At 27.8% G+C, this 22,861-nt stretch overlaps 9 protein-coding genes across 9 annotated transcripts; 4 read left to right on the plus strand and 5 right to left on the minus strand. All coding sequences in view use genetic code 12, as the record gives it.

Moving 5' to 3' along the window:
* Window positions 1-99: 99 nt before the first annotated feature.
* Window positions 100-1,359, plus strand: CD36_63910 (conserved hypothetical protein; the record flags this gene model as incomplete). The annotated part of the gene is made up of 1 exon (XM_002421060.1): window positions 100-1,359. The coding sequence occupies one exon, from the start codon at window positions 100-102 to the stop codon at window positions 1,357-1,359; it is 1,260 nt and encodes a 419-aa protein (XP_002421105.1).
* A 384-nt stretch (window positions 1,360-1,743) lies between these two features.
* On the plus strand, window positions 1,744-4,131 carry CD36_63920 (ATP-dependent permease, mitochondrial precursor, putative; the record flags this gene model as incomplete). Its single annotated transcript, XM_002421061.1, has 1 exon — window positions 1,744-4,131. The coding sequence occupies one exon, from the start codon at window positions 1,744-1,746 to the stop codon at window positions 4,129-4,131; it is 2,388 nt and encodes a 795-aa protein (XP_002421106.1).
* Window positions 4,132-4,453: 322 nt separating this feature from the next.
* On the minus strand, window positions 4,454-4,645 carry CD36_63930 (ATP synthase catalytic sector F1 epsilon subunit; the record flags this gene model as incomplete). Its single annotated transcript, XM_002421062.1, has 1 exon — window positions 4,454-4,645. The coding sequence occupies one exon, from the start codon at window positions 4,643-4,645 to the stop codon at window positions 4,454-4,456; it is 192 nt and encodes a 63-aa protein (XP_002421107.1).
* A 357-nt stretch (window positions 4,646-5,002) lies between these two features.
* Window positions 5,003-8,404, minus strand: CD36_63950 (DNA polymerase V, putative; the record flags this gene model as incomplete). Its single annotated transcript, XM_002421063.1, has 1 exon — window positions 5,003-8,404. One exon carries the CDS (start codon window positions 8,402-8,404, stop codon window positions 5,003-5,005), a length of 3,402 nt encoding a protein of 1,133 aa, XP_002421108.1.
* Window positions 8,405-8,694: 290 nt separating this feature from the next.
* CD36_63960 (uncharacterised protein YPR085C orthologue, putative) lies at window positions 8,695-10,032 on the plus strand (the record flags this gene model as incomplete). Its single annotated transcript, XM_002421064.1, has 1 exon — window positions 8,695-10,032. The coding sequence occupies one exon, from the start codon at window positions 8,695-8,697 to the stop codon at window positions 10,030-10,032; it is 1,338 nt and encodes a 445-aa protein (XP_002421109.1).
* A 77-nt stretch (window positions 10,033-10,109) lies between these two features.
* On the minus strand, window positions 10,110-11,765 carry CD36_63970 (uncharacterized protein YBR130C orthologue, putative; the record flags this gene model as incomplete). Its single annotated transcript, XM_002421065.1, has 1 exon — window positions 10,110-11,765. One exon carries the CDS (start codon window positions 11,763-11,765, stop codon window positions 10,110-10,112), a length of 1,656 nt encoding a protein of 551 aa, XP_002421110.1.
* A 2,288-nt stretch (window positions 11,766-14,053) lies between these two features.
* On the minus strand, window positions 14,054-16,396 carry CD36_63980 (conserved hypothetical protein; the record flags this gene model as incomplete). The annotated part of the gene is made up of 1 exon (XM_002421066.1): window positions 14,054-16,396. One exon carries the CDS (start codon window positions 16,394-16,396, stop codon window positions 14,054-14,056), a length of 2,343 nt encoding a protein of 780 aa, XP_002421111.1.
* A 1,150-nt stretch (window positions 16,397-17,546) lies between these two features.
* CD36_63990 (adenosine kinase, putative) lies at window positions 17,547-18,590 on the plus strand (the record flags this gene model as incomplete). Its single annotated transcript, XM_002421067.1, has 1 exon — window positions 17,547-18,590. The coding sequence occupies one exon, from the start codon at window positions 17,547-17,549 to the stop codon at window positions 18,588-18,590; it is 1,044 nt and encodes a 347-aa protein (XP_002421112.1).
* Window positions 18,591-19,762: 1,172 nt separating this feature from the next.
* Window positions 19,763-21,994, minus strand: CD36_64000 (conserved hypothetical protein; the record flags this gene model as incomplete). The annotated part of the gene is made up of 1 exon (XM_002421068.1): window positions 19,763-21,994. One exon carries the CDS (start codon window positions 21,992-21,994, stop codon window positions 19,763-19,765), a length of 2,232 nt encoding a protein of 743 aa, XP_002421113.1.
* Between the last annotated feature and the right edge of the window lie 867 nt (window positions 21,995-22,861).

The raw sequence follows: 22,861 nt of genomic DNA on the forward strand, positions 1-22,861 counted from the left end.
ATCCGCACCTCTTTTTTTTTTTATAGTTGATTTGGTAGATAGGAAAACCTTGAGCTCGATATTATCACCATGTCCTCTTTTTGAAAGAACCCTATTTTAATGTTAAAACCGCTAATACGAAAGAAGTTCTCCAGACATTTATGGAGAACTGTACATACAAGACATTATTCGAATAAGAAATTACAGAATGTTGAATCTACACCGGAACAGGAATCAACTTCAGCGATAGTTGATAGAATGAAGCAAATATTGGAAGAAAAGATATCTTCTCAATCTGCAACTACAATCGAAACTATGAAACGTAGTGATGAATCACTAAATCAAATCTTATCGAAATACGACACTATGTCAACATCACTACCCAATACCAAACAAGCAGCATCATATATAAAAAGTGAGCCAATACTAGCTCATAACAAACACGCAAAAGATATCTACAATTCAATTCCATGGAGTGGCACCGAGTCTGTTTATGATTCTAATTTAAGAATGATCGTTGATTCCAAACCCAAACCCATCAATGATCCAGCAAGTCTTGCATACAAAAAGAGAAATCCAACAAATAATGAAAAATTGGCTATGGCACGAGATATATCATTGGATTATAAAGTCAATAAACCCCAGAAAGGCAAAGATAAGGATGGCGACAACAAAGATGATGATGATGATGATGGGTTTAGAGAAATGTATCGTGAAAGATTATTAGGTCCATCAATGCTTATTAATCATAGTTCGACATCAGTTGATTTTGTAGAAATGCTAGCTAGTAATAAAATTAATGCCAAGATTGATCAAACAACAGGAAAATTTGAAACTGATGATATGCAAAATGTTAGAGGTAAACCTTTAGAAAAGCAGCATTTAGTGAATTGTACTGATTCGAATTATTTTATGAATCAAGTGTTAAATAAGCAAGAAGTATTACCTCCATGGATTGAAAGTCAACAAAATTTGAATAGAAATATAGCTCAATTTCGAAGGAATTTAATTGAAATGTGGAGCAAGTCCAAAAAATTACATGAATCAGATTTGAAATATATTGAAACAAAAATAAATTTGTTAAATCAGGAGATACGAAATTATAATCTTCAATGTCCTTCTGTTAGTGGACATAAGTTTAAGTTGAATAAAGAAAAGGAAATTGAAAATGCAATCAAGCAAGCTTTAGAAAATCCCATAAAACCAAAACCTATTGAAGTGAAGAATAATACCGGGTTTTTGGATATATTTGGTGGTGGTAGTGGTGGTAGTACACACACAAGTGCTGGTTCTAGACAGAACATTCACATAGACAGAAATATAGATCCCAAACTAAATGTTTGGCAAGCAATCAAAGATGTTTTTAGTTTAGGCAAATAGGGAAATGGGAATATATATTCTATTAAGTAGATGTTTTTAACACAAATACAATTATATTGGTCCTCCCAACAATGATGATTAAAAGATCTCTCAAATCTTTAGCGCGCTTAAAAAGTAGAGAAAAAGTTTCTTATTGTTAAAGTTTTGATCTGACTCACTCACGCTTCGATAGTCGCAGTGGCTTTTTTATGCCCTTGGCGCTTGGCGGGGACCCGACGTTCCACGCCGACGACAGACAGAACTCCTACTACTACTGCGTGAATTTGTGTGTGTTGTGTGTGTGTAATAACCCAAAAAAAAATAAAAAAAAGTTTTTACAATGCCGATTTTTATCAATCTTTACACCACCAATCGCTATCTACTGAGAATATTAATAAGCATTGAATGATAATATTACCGTCTATAAGGAATTTTTTATTCCTTTCTAGTAGTCGAAGTATAAAGGTGCTACCTGCTCGACAATACTTCAAAAATCTCACATTTATAACCACAAAACTTAACACCATACATTCGGGTCCAACGACAACAACAACAACAACATCATCATCATCATATCTACTAAAAACTGTATGTTTGTCACAATTCAGGACGTATAGCACTACCCCTTCATCCAATTTGCCACCTTCTCAAGTTTCTGTCAAGGCACATCTTGATGCAACTAATTTGAAAAAGAAAGAAATCAAACAAGAAAGATTAGAACAATTTCAAAAACAAGAAAACAAAAAAACTTTTAAACAAAATCTTCTAACCATTGGAAGAATTATTAAATTGGGGAAACCCGATTGGAAATTATTTGTACTAGCCATTGGATTTATATTATGTGCAGTTTTATACCCAACTACAGCCGTTAAATTGGTAGGATCTGTATTAGATTCATTCAACAATAACATTAAAGATGAAGATGGGGATTTACTTGTTTGGGGATATAAAGTTTCCACTGTGTTTGCAGTAATGATACCGTTTATGGCTGTTAGTGCTGTTTGTTTCTGGGCCAGAATTTGGGTATTAAAATTATTGGGAGAAAGATTAGTAGCCAGATTACGTGCTAGAGTGATGAAGAATTTATTGCGTCATGACCAAGAATTCTTTGATAATGATAAACACAAAGTAGGTGATTTAATCAGTAGATTATCAAGTGATGCATACATTGTCAGCCGATCCATCACATCTAATCTCCCTGATGGGTTGAAAAATTTATTGTTTGGGTTGTTAAGCTCATATATGATGTATCTGATCAATCCTATGTTATTTGGAATGATGTTATTAATCTCACCACCAATAACAATTGGTTCGGTATTTTATGGGGAGAAAATCAGGAAATTGTCGACCAATTTACAGAATGCCACTGCTGGATTGACCAAAGTGTCTGAAGAAACGTTGAATTCTATAAAATTAATTAATGCATTTACTGGTGAACAAAAGGAATTGAGAAAATATTCTACTCGTTTGAGAAGAGTGGTTGAAGTTGCTAAACAAGAAGCATTTGCTCAATCAAATTATTCTGTATCTATTTATTCATTGTATCATACTGGTTATTTGGCATGTGTGGCCTTGGGGGTTTATTTGATGACAAAGGGAACAATGTCAGCAGGAGATGTGGTGGCATTTACTATGTATCTGGAATTCTTCAATTCAGCATTATACAGTTTAACAACGACATATTTGGAATTAATGAAAGGCGCTGGAGCTGGAGTTAAATTATTTGCATTAATCGATTATAAAAACAAGGTTCCTGCTATACAGGGGGAAAAAGTGACAACTTGGAGACATACTTCAGTTCAAGACGACATACAGTTTCATGATGTTACTTTCAGTTATCCGACTCGTCCGAATCATACAATCTTTAACCATTGTAATTTTGAGATTGTTGGAGGCACTAGTACTTGTATAGTTGCACCCAGTGGAGCAGGAAAATCAACAGTTGCTGCATTATTGCTTAGGGCTTATGATATTCAACTGGGTGAGATCTTAATTGGTGGTAAGAACATAAAAGATATTCAAGTACGTGATTTGAGACGTTATATTGTTGGGATTGTTCAACAAGAGCCAGTGTTGTTATCGGGGACTATACTAGAGAATATTGTTTATGGGTTGACTTCTTCTGAGATCAACAAGTTAACAATGCAAGATATTATTGATGTATCCAAACAAGCCAATTGTCATGATTTTATTGTTAATTTCCCTGATGGATATGATACGGTAATTGGCAATCGAGGTGCTTCGTTGTCGGGAGGTCAAAAACAACGTATAGCTATTGCTAGAGCATTGATCAAAAGACCTAAAGTTTTGATTTTGGATGAAGCTACTTCTGCTCTTGATTCCAAATCGGAAAGTTTGATAAATGAAACATTGAAAAATTTGACAAATGAAGGGTCAATGACAATTATTTCTATTGCCCATAGATTATCAACAATTTCCAAATCGGAATTTGTTGTGGTTTTAGGTAAACATGGTCAAGTTGTTGAAACAGGTAAATTTGTTGAATTATTTAGTAACCCTGATTCAGAGTTGTCGAAGTTGTTAGATGAGTCGGCAACTTCACAAGCAGCAGCAGCAACACAAGAAGAAGATGAAGTAGATGGATCTGAACAAGAGAATCGTCATCATAAAACTCAAGAGGATGAACTAGAGCATATTAATCGAGAAGCTGAAGAGATTGAGAACAAACAAATCAAATATAGCAAGGTCAAAAATCTAATTGAATCATTACCATTGGATATGAAACAACAATTACTTGCAGAAATAAATAATGAGGAAAAGAACACCACTTGAGAGTCTTTTTTTTAATCATTCATGTAAATAACTTAAAAATGTAACTGCCCCCCTTGTTTAAGATTAGAAATTGCAAAGCAAAGCAAAACAAAACAAAAAAAAAAAAAATTATAAATATATATTTATTCGTATTGTTAAAAAAAAGTAGTTTAACTGTATCATTTTGTCATGAACTCTATTTCATATCCATAAATTCTCTTCAAAATTAAAATTGTTTTTTGAAAGACCTTAAATACAAACCAATATAAGATTCACCCATATGGATGAAGGATGGAAGGTAGGTAGGTATGCAGGTAGGTAGGAAGGAAAGTAATGGAGATGTTTATTTGTCAGTTGGTTTCAATGGAATTGGTTCACTTTGTTTACCATCTTTAAAAGTTATAACTTTGGCATCAACGAATCCTCTTTTTTCAGCAGCAGCTCTGAATTCTGGTTTTAAAGAGTTTCTTAAAGTTTGAGCAGCAATTGCTAAAGCTTTGTTCAATGATACACCAGCTTGTTTGTATGCAGACATGACTAGTTGAATTTGTTTTTTATTGAATAGATAATGGATAAAAATGGATGGGAAAGTGTCAAAGATTGTTCAAATTGGTTGGGAATTTTCTTTTTTTTTTTTTTTTTCTCTTCCTTTCTTCTTCTTTTGGGGGAGTTGGATTTGTTTGTTTCAATAAGAAAAGAAAAATTCGGATTACTTTTTGAACATTGGGACACTCCCAAGTTTTTTATTGGACGAGAACAAAGTTCAATTGAAAATGGTAGCTCTGCTTCTTTTTTTTTGTTACAATTCACACGCACATCTTTTCAAATTTGCAATTATTTTACTATTTCTACAAGTCTATATATATATGTATATGTATATGTCTATGTTTAATTAGGGTTTACTGTTTTTGGTATTTGTTTTGGTTTTGGTTTTGGTTTTGGTTTTTGAATTATGACAAGCATTATTCTTCTTACTGTTGATCCAATTGATAAAATCGAAAAACAAAGAAGGTTGTAATTTACTTTCCGATTGTAAGCACCATTGTTTTAATGATTTACAATAAATATCAACAATAGCTTGCATATTTGATTCATCTAAATTCAACAAATTTTTGGCAATAATAATACAACTTTGATTATAACTTTGTACAACTGATTGATTAGATGATTTTATAGTGTTTGCCTTTGTTTGTAATTCTTCAATTAAATTGATCAAGTGATGGTAATATTCAGATAGATTATTATCATCATCATCATCATCATTGTAGTACTTTTTTAATTCTTCATTTTCAATTTTAGTTTTGGAGATTTTATTTTTCAATAATTTATGAGCTTTAATTCCCAAATTTTTATCTAAAGTTAAATTCATCAAATTAATTAATGGTTTAATAAATGTTAAATTATAATGCAGATTTATTGCAACTTTATTAAATGTTTCTAACAAGTCTAAAACTCGATTTTTGAAAAAAATCATATTTTCTTTAGCTTCTAAAACTTCCAATTTACGTTTGTTACCAGTAGATAAATTAATTATTGTGTCTTGACGTTGTTTGAAAATTTTGGATAATTGATCATCCATAGCCATCATTTGTTCATCATCCATTGAATCTGATTCATAATCATCATCATCAGATGAAAGATCATCCAATTCATCAAATTTAACTTCACCAGATTCTTTTGTTGGAATTCCTAAAGCTTGAGCTAATTTCAAATTAGTTTGTTTATCTATTTCAGCGATGGTGTCTTCATTATTATCCAACTCACTATCATCATCATCATCATCATCATCATCACTGTCATTGTCACTGTCACTGTCACTGTCACTTTCACTATCAATTTCGCTATTTTCATTCAGTTTGTCATCCTGTGCTTCTTCATTTTCCTCCTCCTCTTCTTCCTCCTGTTCTTCTTCTTGAAACTCCTCATCTCCTTCAAAAAGTTTTTCTTGACCTTGTTTATTTTCTTTGGCTTCTAATACATCAAATAATAATTTAAAACAACCTTCATTAACACGTAATTTCCCCATATCATCAACTTGACATAAAAAATTTTCCCAAACCAAAACTGATAATTTTTTAAATAAAGTAGATTTTCTAGAAATAAAACTCAAGACAATTTCCGTTAAAACTAAATTATCATCAATTTTATTTTCATCATCATTATCATTATCATCATTGTTGTTGTTGTTGTTGTTGTTGTTGTTGTTGTTGTTGTTGTTGTTGTTGTTGTTGGTATCATCATCTTTTGGAGAAAATTGATTTTCAAATACTAATTTCAATTCATTAATTACTTGAATAGTTTCTTCATCTTCCATATATAATTGTATCAAACACATTGAAAACATCAATTCAAATATATATAATTTATCTGATGATGATGATGATGATGATGATGTTAAATTAGTGTTTAATTCAATAATTGTTGATAATAATTGTTCAGTTTCTTGTTTAACTATAGATATTTCATCATCAAATTCAACAAGACATTTATTTTTTGGGAGTTGTGATAATTTTTCAATTATTTGATAACAAAATGTCGACCAAGTTTTATAAATTTTATTTTCAAGTTTTAAAGTAATAATTTCTGATAATATTGAATTAAATTTTTCTTTACAAATAGATTGTAAAAATTTTGATATTTTAATTTCTTTGGTATCAAAAAATGAATATTGAAGTAATTTAGTTAATATTGATTCCAATATAGTATCAGATAATTTGAATTGATTATTATTATTGTTATTGTTATGATGTTTAATTAAGGAAACAATTTTATCTAAATACCATTTTAAAATATTATCATTTGAATTTTTATTGTTGGTGTTATTACTGTCTTCTGATACAATTTGAGTTTGTAATTTGATTATGAAATTTTCTAATAAAATATTGATATATTGATTAACATTAGATTTTATTTGTAAAATTTCATCAATAGTATGAGATTTACTAATTAAATCAAAATTCCAACATCCACCTTTTGATTCATCTAATAAACACAGTAAAACTATAGGACCCAATTCAGAATTAGGTTCTTGTTGAATGGTTTTCACAAGAGTTTTCAAAGTTTGTTGAGCAATCTTATATAACATTCTTGTTGATGATGCATGTTGATTGATTAAACATCTCATGAAATTTGGAGTAAATAAATATTCAACTAATGATGACGATGATGACGATGATGACGATGATGATTCCAAAGATGTGATAAATTTAATAAATATTTCAAACCCCCAATATTTACGTTCATTTGATGATTTTTCTGAAAATAATGTTTCATCAATAACAACTTTCCAAAATTCTTTTAAAGAAATATATTCTGGTTCTATTTTAGCACGTTTATTATTACTAACATGTTTTTGTGGTGGTGTTTTCTTTCTTTTTTTTGAAATACTAATCAGATCTTGTAATTCATCTTCAATATTGGTATCAACAACAAATTGATTAAATTTGGCAACAATTAAATCCCAAACAAATGGTAAACGAGAATTCCAACTACTCTTTTGTTGATTCTTATTCTTATTCTTCTTCGTCTTCTTCGTTTGTGTTTCTGTTTCTGTTTCTGTTTCCGTTTCTTCATCATTAATTACTTCAACATCTTTTAAAACTTTAGCTAATATTGGTAAATTCCCCTTATAAAAAGGATCACCATTTTTCCAATTTGGTTTTATATTAGATATATTTTGTGATAATTGACCACTTTGTGGAATTGATAAATAAATTGCTAAACCTTCAGTAGATAAATTTAATCCAAAATTATTAATTAAATTTAATATTTTAATATAAATTTTTTCACGATATTCAATATTATCTAATAATTTTATAAATTGTATTAATGTGAAAATTCCAGTTTCTCGAATCCAATTTTTATAATTACTTAATTCCATTAAAATTTCAACAAATTGTAACATATCATTTAATTCACTTTTCAATATAATAATTTTAGAATTAATTAATACTTGTAAACCAAATAATCTTCCAAATAAAATTGCTCGTTGTTCTTTACCTTTCATTGAACTAGTAATTTTTGTAGTTTCAACAAGTAAATTTAAATATTTACCAACAGTTAAAATATTCCGATTAATTAATTCATTAACAACTTCAGTTAATGCCATACTAAATCCAAATTTTGCTGCTTGTCTAGTAGTTAAAATCCCTTTTAATAATCTATTTAAAGCATATGACCATTCTTCTTCATTATCTGTAGCAATTAATTCAGAAATTAACAGAGTAGCAGCATTTAAACGTTCTTTAGGTAATTCAGAACCTAATTTAAAATAATGATCTCTCAGAACTGCCATGGATTTGTTATTTAAGGGGGAGGTGGAGTGGAATAAAATAGTTTGAATTGTGTTGATGTTTTTTTTTTTTTTTTTGGTCTTCTTGAACGGTTTTTTTTTTCTCTCTCTCTTTCCATGTACAACAACAACAACAACAACCGTTGCTCATCGCAGAAGACGACTGACAACTGACAACTGTAAGCAGTTTATTTCATACTTAATCAACAATAATAATACACAACTTCCACGTTCCACTGCTTACCAAGTTTCTTCTTTTTTTTAACCATCTAAGTATTACTATTATTATTATTATGTTGTCTAAAAAATTTACTCTACGATCACATAAATCATCAATAACTTATATATATCCTCATCCAACAATTCCTTCCAATGTTTTCACAGCAGATTCTTCTGGTTTAATAATTAATTGGGATTTAACCATTCGTCGACCTAAATCATCATGGCAAGCTCATACTGATACTATTCTTACTATATCAACAATCGAGAATAATAATAGTAATAATAATGGTGACGGTGATGGTGATGGTGATGGTGATTATTATTTATTAACTCATTCTCGAGATAATACTATTAAAATATGGGATTTATTAAAATTTTCATGTCTTTTAGAAATTCCTTGTAATTCATTAAATTTTACTAATATTGAAATTTTTAATGATTTATTATTTACTCCTAGTAGTATTAATTCAAATAATTTAGATGTTTATAAAATTAATCCCAAAAATTGGCAAATTAAAAGATTAATATTTGATTTTGATATTTATAAATTAGTTAATAAAAATGAAAATGAAAATGGGAATATTATTCAAGAGATAGGATCTGATACAATTACAAATAATCGTAATGATTTTGGAATTATAATGCAAATGAAAATCATCAAGACCATCACTACCACTACCACTAACACTACCACTACCACTACAAAAGAAAACCAAGAGGAGAATGGTGGAGATTTTATCATTTATTTGGGATTTGAAAGTGGTGATATTGTTGGGTTACAATTGATATTACCTCCAGCAAGAATATTATCAACAACTAACAAAAGTACTAATACTAATACCAATACTAATGATAAAACTATTATATATAATCAATCAGCTAAATTTATTCTTAAATATCATAATTCTTTTCATGTACCAAATCCAATAATTTGTTTACTGAATTTAAATTCAATATTAATATCAAGTTCAATTACTAATAAATTGATTATTCATTATAATCCTATTATTGAAATAAAAAATTTGAAATATTCAGGAATTCAATCAATTGTTTATTTTAAAAAATTTCATCAATTAATTTTTGGTTATTGGAATGGATATATTCAATATGATGATATATTAATTAAACAAAATTTACCAAAATTAGGTACAACCAATAATAATAATATCAATAATAATATTGATACCGATATTAATCAAGAACAATCAAAATTAACGAAAAAATTAACGTTTATGACTATTTTAAATGAATCCAAACAAGAAATATCACAAACATCTACTACTACTACTACTACTAGTGGTGGTGATAAATCAAAATATTCATCATTAATAAAATCAAAAAGGAATTTTAAATTACCTCTTTTATTAGTAGGATATGAAGATGGTTCAATAGTTGCCTACAATATATAATATTAGTTAACGAAATAAATTTTTGTTTTCTTAAACCCTTAACGTATAATATGCTCTAAAAAATATAAATCTCTATACTATACATTTAATGCAAAATTATTATCGAAAAGTTGCGAATTTCTTTTACTATTGTTATTGTTATTGTTGTTGTTGTTATAGGTAGATCTTCTTTTAGATTTATTCCCATGATTGTTGGCATTATTGTTAGCATTTCCATTTCCATTTCCATTGCCATTGCCATTATTGTTATTATAATTATTACCATTTCTAACAGAACCACTTCGTTTAACAAAACCATTACTATTATTATTAATGTTATTGTTGTTGTTGTTGTTGTTGTTATAGTTGTTATTATTATAATTGTTGTTTTGTTGACTTGGTTGACGACGATGTTGTTGGCCATGATCTGGTCTTGAATCATAGCTATTATTACGACGATGTGGATGGTGACCATTATCTGATCGAGAGTCAACACTGTTGTTACGGCGATGGTTGTTATTGTTATTGTTGTTGTTATTGTTGTTGTTACTACTCCATTGATGTGTTATTTCAAAATCATTATTATGATTAGTAAATTGTCTAGGTGTTGTTTGTCTAGGCGTTGTTGGTGGAGTATTGAATTTGGATCTACTTTTAGGTATGTTGATAAGATTATTATTAACTTGAGGTTTTTTTGGTAAAGAACTTGGAACATTTTCCAGTATAATAGGTGGCAGTTCTTTTAAAATCAAAGAATTACGTTTATAGTTTTTCCTCTTTTTCGATTGTAAAGAATGGCTATTACTATTATTATTATGATTATTATTATTTGGAGTAGCAGAACCGGAAGTGTTATGATTATTGAAATTATGATTATTTTCCAAATCTGGTGAATTGATTAAAGTTGTATCTTCATCAAAAGAACTATTGGTTAATACATCATTACTATGAGCTATAATTTCAGTCAAATCAATTTCAATTTTTTCTTTTTCTAATATTTTTTCTTGTAAATCAGGATATTTAACCAATAATTGTTCTATAATATTTAAATTTTGTTCAACTTGAGATTTAGTATCTTGTCCATGTAATTTTGCCAAATGAGCTAAATTACCCAATAATTGTAATACTTTGTTGTTTTTATTGACATAAATATTATCCATAGCTTTCCGTTTATTGGTTAAAGAATCCAATAAAGTATCGATATCTTTATCATTATTAACAATAGAAGTTTGTAATTCTTCAAATCGTTTAGTGTTTTCTAATTTATAATTATCAAAAGCAATTTGTAAATTATTTAATTCTTGTTGATAATGATTTTTATATTCCATTTGAGAAGCAATTAACGCGTCATAACTAATTTTTAATCTTTCAAATTCAGCAATATTAGCATTAGAATTGGATTGTAAATTATCACATCTAATTTTCATATTTTTATTGCTAAGTACCAAACTTTCATTTTGACTAGTTAATTCATTAAATTGATCTTCTAAATCTAAAATACGACGTTCTTTTCTTTTCAATAATGCCGATAACATATCATTTTCATGTTTAGCATTAGCTAATTGATCAACAAAGGAATCATTCTTTTTGGCAGTAATGGAATGTTTTTTCGTCAATTCTTGATGTGATTGTTTTAACGCAGTTAATTCATCAGTTAATTGATCTATTTTAGAATGTAAAGAATCAATAACTTTAGTCGATGAACTGGCAGACTTTGTTGTATTCTTCAGTGGGGAATTTGGAGTATCTGTCATTTTCTTATGTAGTGGTGGTGGTAGTGGTAGTAGTGGTGTTGCAAGCTTTTCCTTTAAACGAGAAGAAGGAGAAGAAGAAGAAAAAAAAGCAGGCACTTGATAATAATAATATGGTGATTTATCTCAATGTGGAATTATCAATCAATCAAAGATTAAATGAATCTTGGAGAACTGGTGGTGGGAAGGGGGGGGTATGAAAACAGGTTTCTTTAAATATCCTAATACTTATAAATCTAAGATTGGTTATATTTTATAATGGAATTGGTGATTATTTTCCCTTTTTTTCTTTTTTTCTTTTTTTCTATTTAAAAGAATCAATGTAATGTATTGTATGTATGTATGTATAGTATGAGTGAACAATAAAATATATACAACAACAAATAATATTGAATTCTAAATGAAACTAAATGAAACCAAATGAAACCAAATGAAACCAAATCTATTTCAAAAAAGAAGAAGAAGAAGAAGATAAATGGAACAGAAAATAGAAGTAACAAGCAAGAAGTAAGAAGTAAGAACGGAAAATAAAATAAAATAAAATAAAATTTTTTTTATTTCGTTTGTTATTGTTTTGAGTTGTATAATAATAAGTAATAAGTAGTGTACAAGTAGTGTACAAGTAGTTAGAGGTATTAATTAGAAGTTTTGAGTTAAAATACACGCTGAAATCTTAATGTCGTGTAAATCTGGTGAAATCTCTTTTTTTGTTTTTTTTTGTTTTTTTTTTCCAATTGATGTTGTGTTGTCAATTCTACACACACACACATACACACTTGTACATACAATTGGAATCTTAAGTATAATCCTGCATATAGATAGATTACAATAGAATTTTCACTTTTTCTCTATATCATCCACCAATCACTCATCACCCACTACACTACACTACACTACACTACACTACACTACACTACACTACACTACACTACACTACACTACACTACACTACACTACACGCTATTCACCAATAAGTTCTCTATTGTATTGTTATTGTTATTGATGTGTTCCAATTTGGGAAAAAAAGAAAAAAGAAAAAAGAAAAAAGAAGAATTTAGACGATGAACAAAAAAAGATTACTCAATAATAATAATAGCCACCATTTTCAAGTATAAATTGTTTATTGGACCTTCCTTTCTGGGTGGTTTGTTTAAACTTTTAATGGTGGCTCTAATGTATACCCCCCTCCCCCCTCGTTAATACCTGCTCTTATTCTATTTCTTATTACCCCCCCCCACACACACACACACATCTAGATTGTTTCATATAATTTTAAAGTTCAATTTATCTATGTTGTTGTGTTGTTGTGGTGTGTGTTGGTTGCTTGGTTGGTGGAGGTTTCGTTTTGGTTTAAGAATAAATTGAAGGTGGGAATTTTAGTTGGAAAATTAATTAATTAATTAATTTCTTTTTTTTTTTTTTTTCTCTTTTTTGTTTTTTTTGACGCGTTCCAAAACAATTACAATGAACTTTAACATTCCGTATCAATGAATTAGGATTCTTTTTGTTTCTAGTTGGGGCCCTATCTACTATTGCTACTACTACTACTACTATTACCACCAATTGTATGCTATTTCTTAATTATAATCGCGTGAATGAAAATGGGGATTTACATGTGCTATAATAAAATTTATTAGCAGGTTTTTTTTTTTGTTTTTTGTTTTTTGTTTTTTTTTTTTGCTCTTGTTTCCTTGATGTAGTGGTTTGTTTGTTGGTTGGTTGGGTGGGTGACGGTATATTATTATTAATATTATTAATATTAATATTAAGGGGTCCCCAAAAATTAAGGCATCATCAAAAAGGGGTTAGGTTTAAAAAAAAAGAAATTGACAAGTCGGAAAAACGGAACAATTTGGTCGTGCGCGAGAAATCGAAATCATTTTTTGTTTGTTAAATTCTGAAACATGAAACAAATTTTGTGAATTTTAAAAAATTCTTTTTGCTGCGAAAACAAAAAAAAATAAAAAAAAAAATAAGGGGAGCGGGGGGTTGTTAGAATTTACATCAAAACCAAACCAAACCAAATCAAACCAAACCAAACCTACTACTTGGTGAATCAATAGATACTTTTAAAAATAAAAAAAACTTATATTGTGGATTTACAGATAAATTCCAATTATTACTTTTACTTATAAACTTTGAACAATGACTTACTTACCAAATTTGATCTGATCTGATTGTCTAAAGTTGATCTCGTATACATTATAATGTAATGTAATCCCTGTTAAAAAAAAAAAAAAACATACCTTTCTGATACATAACAATGGTTTTACTAAACTTACTTGTTCTACTTAATCACAACCACCACCACAACCACCACCACAACCACCACCACCACAACTACTACAACCTCCATTATCTCCTCCACAAGCCAGACCATTATCAGTAACACAAGCTGAACCTCCAAATGAGCAACATTTACCTGAATCACTAACACACTGAGCATTCACAGAATTACATAATCCAGTACCATAGAATTGACAATGATCAATTTCAATAGGAGCATATGGTACAACCACATAATAACCATCTCTCCTATTATTATTATTATTATTAACATTGTTGTTCTTGTTGTTGTTCTTGTTGTTGTTATCATCCCAAGGCATAGGGGTTTTCTCACGTCTGTTTATGGCTTTTTTCGTTGGCATTTGAATTGAATTATGATTACTAATATGAGTCACACCACCTTGGTTTTCACCATCAAATAATGGATTATTTTTTAAAAGTTGTTGTTGTTGTTGTTGTTGTTGTAATTGTTGTTTTTTCGTTTGAAATAAACTTAAAAATTTTTTATTGGTGGTATATTTGATTCTATAATTTGTACAATATTGACAATAACAAATAGAATAATTATCTTTAAATAAATATTTATATTTTTTTGATGTAAATGAAAACCCATCATTTAATTTATTATTATCAATTTTATCATTATGATCAATAACATAATGACAAGATGAAGTTAAACAATCATGGAAATATCCATACATTGATAATTGATGAGTATGCCATATTAAATCAATATCTAAAGTAGGAACCAATAATATTTCTTTTGTATATTTATTATTATTATTATTATTAGTAGTAGTTAACATTGAATAAAATCTTTTATAACGAATTAAAGATTCTTTTAAACTTTCATAAATTAAAGGTGAATGTAACCAATCAATTTGATTAATTTTTTCCCAAAAAATTTCTTGTCTTAATATACATCCAACTAAATCTTCACCAATTTCAATTCCATTTTTCACTGTAGAACTAATATAATTGAATTGAAGATAATTTCTTAAAATAATTCGAATTTTTTTAATTTCATTAATATTAATATTAATATTATTTTTTGTAGGTTTTTTTGTAGGTTTTTTTGTAGGTTTTTTTGTAGGTTTTTTTATAAGTATATCATTTATTATAGTGATTAAATTTTTTTCCACCAGATAATTTTTTTCAATTGCTTGACAAATATTTTTATTAAGAGTTATTGGAGATTTTGATGAGTATTTTGGATTACAAATAACCAGAGAAAAATATTTGTATATCCCTGGTAATAAAGGATAAATTTCATTTTTATTTTTTCTTCTTTTTGCATCAACAATCAAATGAAGTATTCTAAGTGATTCATGAGTTATCATAGAAATATTAATACAAGGACAAGTATAAGCACATTTTTTTGAAGGTTGTGACAGTAGTGGTGGTGGTGATAAATCATCTTCTATTATAAAAGATTGTGATCTTAAAGTTCTAACACTTAAATTTCTATCAGCTAATCCCATTTGATTTTTATCATTAATTTTTATCCAATCAGTTAAAATTTTTTTACAACCAGGACAATAAAATCTTACTAATTGTTTATTTAATGAGAAATTGGTAGCGATATCGTATTGATTAATATCTCTTTCATTATCATCATCATCATTATCATCATTAGTAGTAGTAGTAGTATCATTAGTGAATGATTTAATTAAATTCAAATAATTTTTTTGATTAATGGAATAATCAACATTAAATTCAAAAGTATAATTATCAATAAATTGATTAATTTTATATAAAGGTAAAGGATAATTAGCAAAATTTAATACATTATTTCTTAAACAAGTATCATAAAAAGTTTTCGGATTTAATAAAAATGAATGCCATACCATAATTACATCTAATGGTGGCATTAAATCATTCATCATATTTATAAACCATTTTTGATTATCATTATCATTAGTAGTAGTAATAATAGCATCATTAAATATTTGTAATTCTGTTTTTCTAAAATTTATATTTCTTCCTTCACTATTAATATAATTTTTATAATTTTTTTCACGTATTGCTGAAATAAATACAATAAATCGTCTTACTGCTAAAGTAATAAAACTTTGCCAATATTTTTCTCGATATTCATCATTTAATTCATAATTAATTAATACTTTATTTTTCATGACTTGGAAAGCTTTTAATAATTTTAAATGAATAATGGCTTCATGAATTGTTGGTATGAATTGTGGTGGTTTAATAGTTTTAGTAATATCAATTGGTAAAATATTATCTGGAGATGGAGATGGAGATGGAGATGGAATGGTTATATATCTATAACTCAGAAAATCTAATGGATTTGAAAGAATTTCAATAAATTTATTCAGTCTTTCTGTCATGATGATGTAGAGAGTGTATGTGGTGCTTATTATTGTAAAAGGAGAAACAATATAATATTTACCATTATATTTTGAAAAGGGGATCCGTTCTTTGTTTTTTTTTCTTTTTTTTTTAGTACGTAGGGATTATTTATATTATTTATAGATTATATATACCACTTGATGGAAAAAGGTCATTATTATTATTATTATTATTATTATTTCTTGGTAGTATTTTCATAATATAATTGAAGGGGTAACACTTTGAATTAGACTTTCTTTTTTTTATGATTTACGAGCTTTTGGAATAAAGAATTATCCCACGTTTATTTGGAAGAAGTTTACATTGACAGTAGTAGAGTGAGGGAGGGAGATAATGCATCATCATAATCATTATCATTATCATTATCATCATGATAAAAGCCAAATATTTATTTCTAATTATGGTCCTAAATGTTTTTTCTTTTAATGGTTTTACACTAGTAATCCAAAATAATCATGACATTAAATAACTAGGGCTCTTTCATTATGGATTTAGATTAATTGCCAAAAAAAAAAAAAAAAAGAAAGCTGGAAAAAGCTGGGAAGGCAGCAACCTATACAAAACTGGATCTCTGGGTTAATTGAATCAATGTTCTTTATCAATCTTCAATTGTCTTTCAATTTCTTTTACTACTTACATAGAACAACACTACCATTTGAGTGATATTATGTTCCTCCTAATAGTTTTATCTATTTTCCCACCCCCTCCACCCACCCCCTCTTTTCCCCCATCAAGTAATGCACGTGCCTGGTTTAAGATCTTGATTGAATGAACATCGCCAAAAAAAGGAGTGGAGTGAATAGAAGCAGAAGAAGAAGAAAAATATGTCCAATGGTACACGCAAATCTATTACAATTTTTTTTATACGACAGCAAAGTTCTCAACTCTCCACAGTATACTATTTACTACTTACTACTTACTATGTACTACTGCGTAAGGCAAAGGATTTGGCGGAAATCAAACCAACAAAGAAAAAAAAAAGAAAATTTTTCATTCATCCAATTTAGTTGGACTGAAAAAGGAATCGTTTACTACGACTACTCCTACAACTACAACAACAACAACCACTACAACAAGTTGAAAACTTTTATATCTTTTTTCTTCAAACGTAATTTTACTACATCAATTATGTCATCTTATAAATTAGTTTGTTTAGGTAATCCATTATTGGATTTACAAGCCAAAGTTGAAAAAGATTATTTACAAAAATATGATTTAAAAGATAATGATGCCATTTTAGCTGATACCAAACATATGCCAATTTTTCAAGAATTAATTAAACGGGATGATTTAGTTTTAGTTGCTGGTGGAGCTGCTCAAAATACTGCTAGAGGAGCTCAATATATTTTACCACCAAAATCAGTAGTTTATTTTGGATCAGTTGGTAAAGATATTTATGCTGAAAGATTAAATCAAGCTAATGAAGAATATGGTTTAATTACAAAATATCAAATTCAACCAAATATTTCTACTGGTAAATGTGCTGCTTTAATTCATAATCATGATAGATCTTTAGTTACTGATTTGGCAGCTGCTAATCATTTTACTCCTGATCATTTACAAAAATTAGAAAATTGGGAAATTATTGAAAATGCTGGATTTTATTATATTGGAGGATTTCATTTAACAGTTTCTCCACCAGCAATTAAATTATTAGGTGAACATGCTAGTAAAAATAATAAACCTTTAATTTTAAATTTTTCAGCTCCATTTATTCCTCAATTTTTTAAACAACAATTGGATGAAATTTTACCTTATGTTGATTATGTCATTGCTAATGAAAGTGAAGCTGCTGCTTATAGTGAAAGTCATGATTTAAAAACTACTAATATTGTAGAAATTGCTAAAAAAATTGTTAAATTACCTAAAAAAAATAATCAAATTTCTAGAACAGTTATTTTCACTCAAGGATTAGATCCAACTATTACTGTTACTTATGATATTAATAAAGATTCATTTGATATTCAACAATATCCCGTTAAAGAATTGGATAAAGAAAAAGTTGTTGATACTAATGGTGCTGGTGATGCTTTTGCTGCTGGATTTGTTGCTTCATTGGTTCAAGGTAAAAATTTACCTCAATCAATTGATGTTGGTCAATGGGCTGCGGCTTTATCTATTCAAGAAGTTGGTCCAACTTTCCCATTCCCAAAACAAACTTATTCTAATTAAAGAGGATACCAAAAAAAAAAAAAAGGGGGGATTTTAAATATTACTTGTCCTAATTCCTTTTTTGTTTTGGTTTTTGTTTTGGTTTACTTTTAGACATTAATTTATTCCTTAAATTTTTTTGTTTTTTATTATTTTTATTCATTTCAATCATTTCAACATGGGTTATAGAATTTCCCAAAAGAAATTTTTTTTTATTTTTTTTTTTTGTCATATTATCTTCATAATACTTCAACAGGTTTATTCATTCATTTATTTATTTATTTATTAAAGAATTGTAGTTGTTGGTTGATGGAAGATTCCAATAGTTTTCAAAAATTGTAACCTGGAATCAAATGAGATATTATTTTGTAAAGGTGTTTTGCAAAGATTGACGATAAATTTTTTTTTTTTTTTTTTTTTTTATTTTATCATTTGTTGAAATCAAAGAAAAGCCAACCCTACTTTTGCAATGGTGTAGAATTATTTCATTATTGTATATCTATGTATCACATTTCATATTGTCTTGTTATACTAGAACTTGATAGTTGTTATTGGAGATATTCTAATTTTTAGCAATGAAAGTTTTTTTTTTTTTTATTGACGATTTCTTAACCAAATTTATATCAAAATTGAATTCTACAAAGATAATTATCAATATCTAATTATTAACCAAATCAAACATTAAGTCAAACATTCAATTAAATCTAATTATTTTCATTTATTTCAAATATATATATAAATAAATAAATAAATATATATTATATAAATAAATATATATTATATAAATATTAAAAAAAAAAATCTTACTATACAAAACAAAAAAAAAAATTTAAAAAAGGAAAAGTTTGATTCCAATATTCAACTTCAATTTCAATGGTTGTTGAAATTGAAGATTCAAAACAAAACGAAACTAAAACAAAGCCAAAAAAAATAAAAAGGTTAATAATAATAGAGTTAGTAACTATCTTAAATCAACATTAAAATCAAAACCAAAATTCCACTAGAAAATGAAACTGAACCAAAGAGATTAACAGCAGCAGTAGCAGTAGCAGCAGCAGCAACAGCAGCATTATCATAAATTGGAATTGGAGTTTTAATTGGTTCATTTCCTGATTGAGTAATATAAATCAAAGTAGTAATTGTTGAAGTTGTAGTATCTTCATCAGAAATCAAATGAATTTTCATCATCATCATCAATCTTCAGGATTTTCAGGATTTTCAGGATTTATTGGACCATCAGTAACTTCATTATCATTATTATTATTATTATCTGGTTGTTCTTCTTGTGGTGTAACTATAGCATCATTATTTGCAATAGCAGCAGTAGTAGTAGCAGTAGTAGTAGTAGCTGAAGAACTATCATTCAGAATATATTCAGTAATCACCAGATGAGTAGTCAATGTAGTAGTTGTAGTGGTAACAATAGTTGAAATCATTGAAGTTTTAACTTCACAAATAGTTTCATCAATACATGTAGTAAGAGTGATTGTTAAATCAGTAATAATTGTCTCAATTTCAGTCTTGGTGACGATTGGACAATGTGTAATGATAATGGTATTACGAATAGTAGTTCTTGGTGTACATGAACCATCATCATCTTCTTCTTCACAATCAGTAACAGTAGCAGTATCAGTGGTTTCTGTAATAATTGTTGTTAATTCTTGGTCAGTAATATCTTTTGTAGTGATAGTATCAAATGATGATTTTGTTGATTCATTAGATTCATCAGTTTCAATTGATTCATTAATTGGATTGCTAGTTGGAGTAATAGATTGTTCATCATTATTGGTTGTAATAGTATCACTTGGTGTATCACTAGGAGAATCCTCAATAGGTGGATTTGACTCAACCGCATTATCATCATTATCATCATCATTATCGTCATTATCAGTCGATTCAGGTACTTCAGTTGGATCAGTTGGATCAATTTCATCAATATTATCTTCTTCAATATTGACAATTTTAAATTGATTTAATGGTTCACAACCATTTTCTTCACCAAAATATACTCTATAACCAACATTATTATTATCATCATTATTATTATCATCATCATCATGATTATTACAAGCACTAAATTTAACATTATCAGAATAAAATCCATCTATAGATTCTTGTATTAAAAAAATACCTTCATCATTAATAATCCAACCTTGAATTGCATCTTTTTGATTATCAACTAATTCTAATAATTTTTCATCATTAATATTAATCCATTTATTATTATTATTATTATTATTATTAATTTGTAAATAACCATCAATAATTTTAAATATTGCTAAATCACCATTTAAAAGTGTAATGAATTTTTCATTAGAATAAAAATAAACTCTATCACCTTGAAACATGGCTGATATAATCATTGACATTGTTGAATCGATATTTCCTCCTTCTTCTTCTCCTTCTCCTTCTCCTTCTCCATCACCACCACCTTCTACATCTTCTTCTTCTTCTTCTGATGGTGATTCAGTTTCTTCAGATAATTGAGAAGATGTAGTGCTTTCTTCTTCTTGTTCATCAGTTGTCATGGTAGTGGTAGATGATTTTGTAGTAGATTCATCAGTTGAAGTTACAGATTCAGATTCAGATTCAGATTCCTTTGATTCAATTGTAGTTGATGACTCATTGGATTTAGAAGTTGTTGTTACAGAATCATTTGACGTGGTTGTACTTGTATTTGTACTTGTACTTGTACTTGTGGTTGAAGGTTTGTCTGTTTCAATAGTGGTAGATTCAACTGTTGTTGAAATATCATTATCTGTTGAAGTCTTGATTGTTGGTAAATCAGTCTTGGTTGTTGGTAAATCAGTCTCAGTTGTTGGTAAATCAATTTCATTTGTAATTGATGACTCAATTTCTTCTGATGATTCTTCAGTTGTACTTGAAGGAAAATCAGTTGAAGATTCAATATCCTCATCATATTCTTCTTCTACTTCTTCTTCTTCTTCTTCTTGTTGTTGGATTTCTACTTTTGGTTCTATAACAATCTTAAAAATGGCCAATTTTCTACAATTAGATAAACCCAATGGATTAGCTAAAATGGAATATGGTAATTTATTACCACAAAAATATAAATCATGATCAAATTTAAGTGTTTGTCTATCTAAAGACCAACCAATACTTGAAGATAATGATTCATCATCATCATCATCATCATTATTATTATTAGAAAATTTTTTAAGATAAGAACAATTATTTTCATTATAAGTAATTATATCATTTGTACCAGCACAAAATAATTTATTAGAATTTTTATTAAATTCAAAAATATCAATTGATGAATCACTTAATTGAACTTGAAAATTAATTGGATCAATTTGGAAAAATAAATCTTGATAATCTATAATAGTTTTAACTCGAAATAAATCATTAGCTTGAATTAATTTAATAAATATTAAATAAGTTAAAATTGAAATTGATATCATTTTAATTAAACTTAAAACAAAAAAAAATCAAAAAAAAAAAAAAAGAATGAAAGAAGGAAGGAAGGAGAAGCGATATTGAGGTTTATAAATAATTTCAATAAAATTGAACAATATCTGGGACGGCTGGTAGTTTTCTGTTTTTATATATATATATATATATATATATATCAACAATTGGGTCAATATCTTGTCAAAAATTATTATTATTAATATTATTATTATTATTATTATTATTATTATTATTATTATTTTCCTTATAAATTTTATTGCCAGCTTCTACTGTCACCCATGTCATTAAAAAAAGAAAAAAGAATTTGCATATAATTTTTGATCATAATTTGATTATAAAATATATCTATATTCATGAAGTTGTTGTTGTTGTTGTTGTTGTTGTTGTTGCTGTTGTTGTTGCAAAAAAAAAATTAATATATTATAACAACCAGAAAAAAATAAATTGTTTTTTTTTTTTGCAGTTTTCTTAACAACAACAATAAAAAATAACCAAACCAATTCGTTACATTTTCATTAATCAAATTCAAGAATTTTAACATGAGGAGGGGGGGGAAATAGAGGGGGAGAAAGAGAGAGGGGGGATATTAAAAGTGATATATATAGGTATCAAGGCTGGTGTATAGTTTATTTTTTTTTTTTGAAAGGAGTGCCAAGCTGTTTCCAATTATATTTTTATTATCAATTGGCGCTTGTTCAAACGTGGTGTGTTTCAATTTGACGTGTCATATTATTATTAACTGACTTTGAATCATTTGTTAAATAGCTGGCATTGAAGTTTACAAAGAGGTGACTTAATTGTATACATATATATATATATATATATATCTTGAAGTTAAAAGCAAACAACCAACAAAC

The sequence above is a fragment of the Candida dubliniensis genome, chromosome 6 (genome assembly GCF_000026945.1).
Source record: "Candida dubliniensis CD36 chromosome 6, complete sequence".
Taxonomy (NCBI): Eukaryota; Fungi; Ascomycota; class Pichiomycetes; order Serinales; family Debaryomycetaceae; genus Candida; species Candida dubliniensis.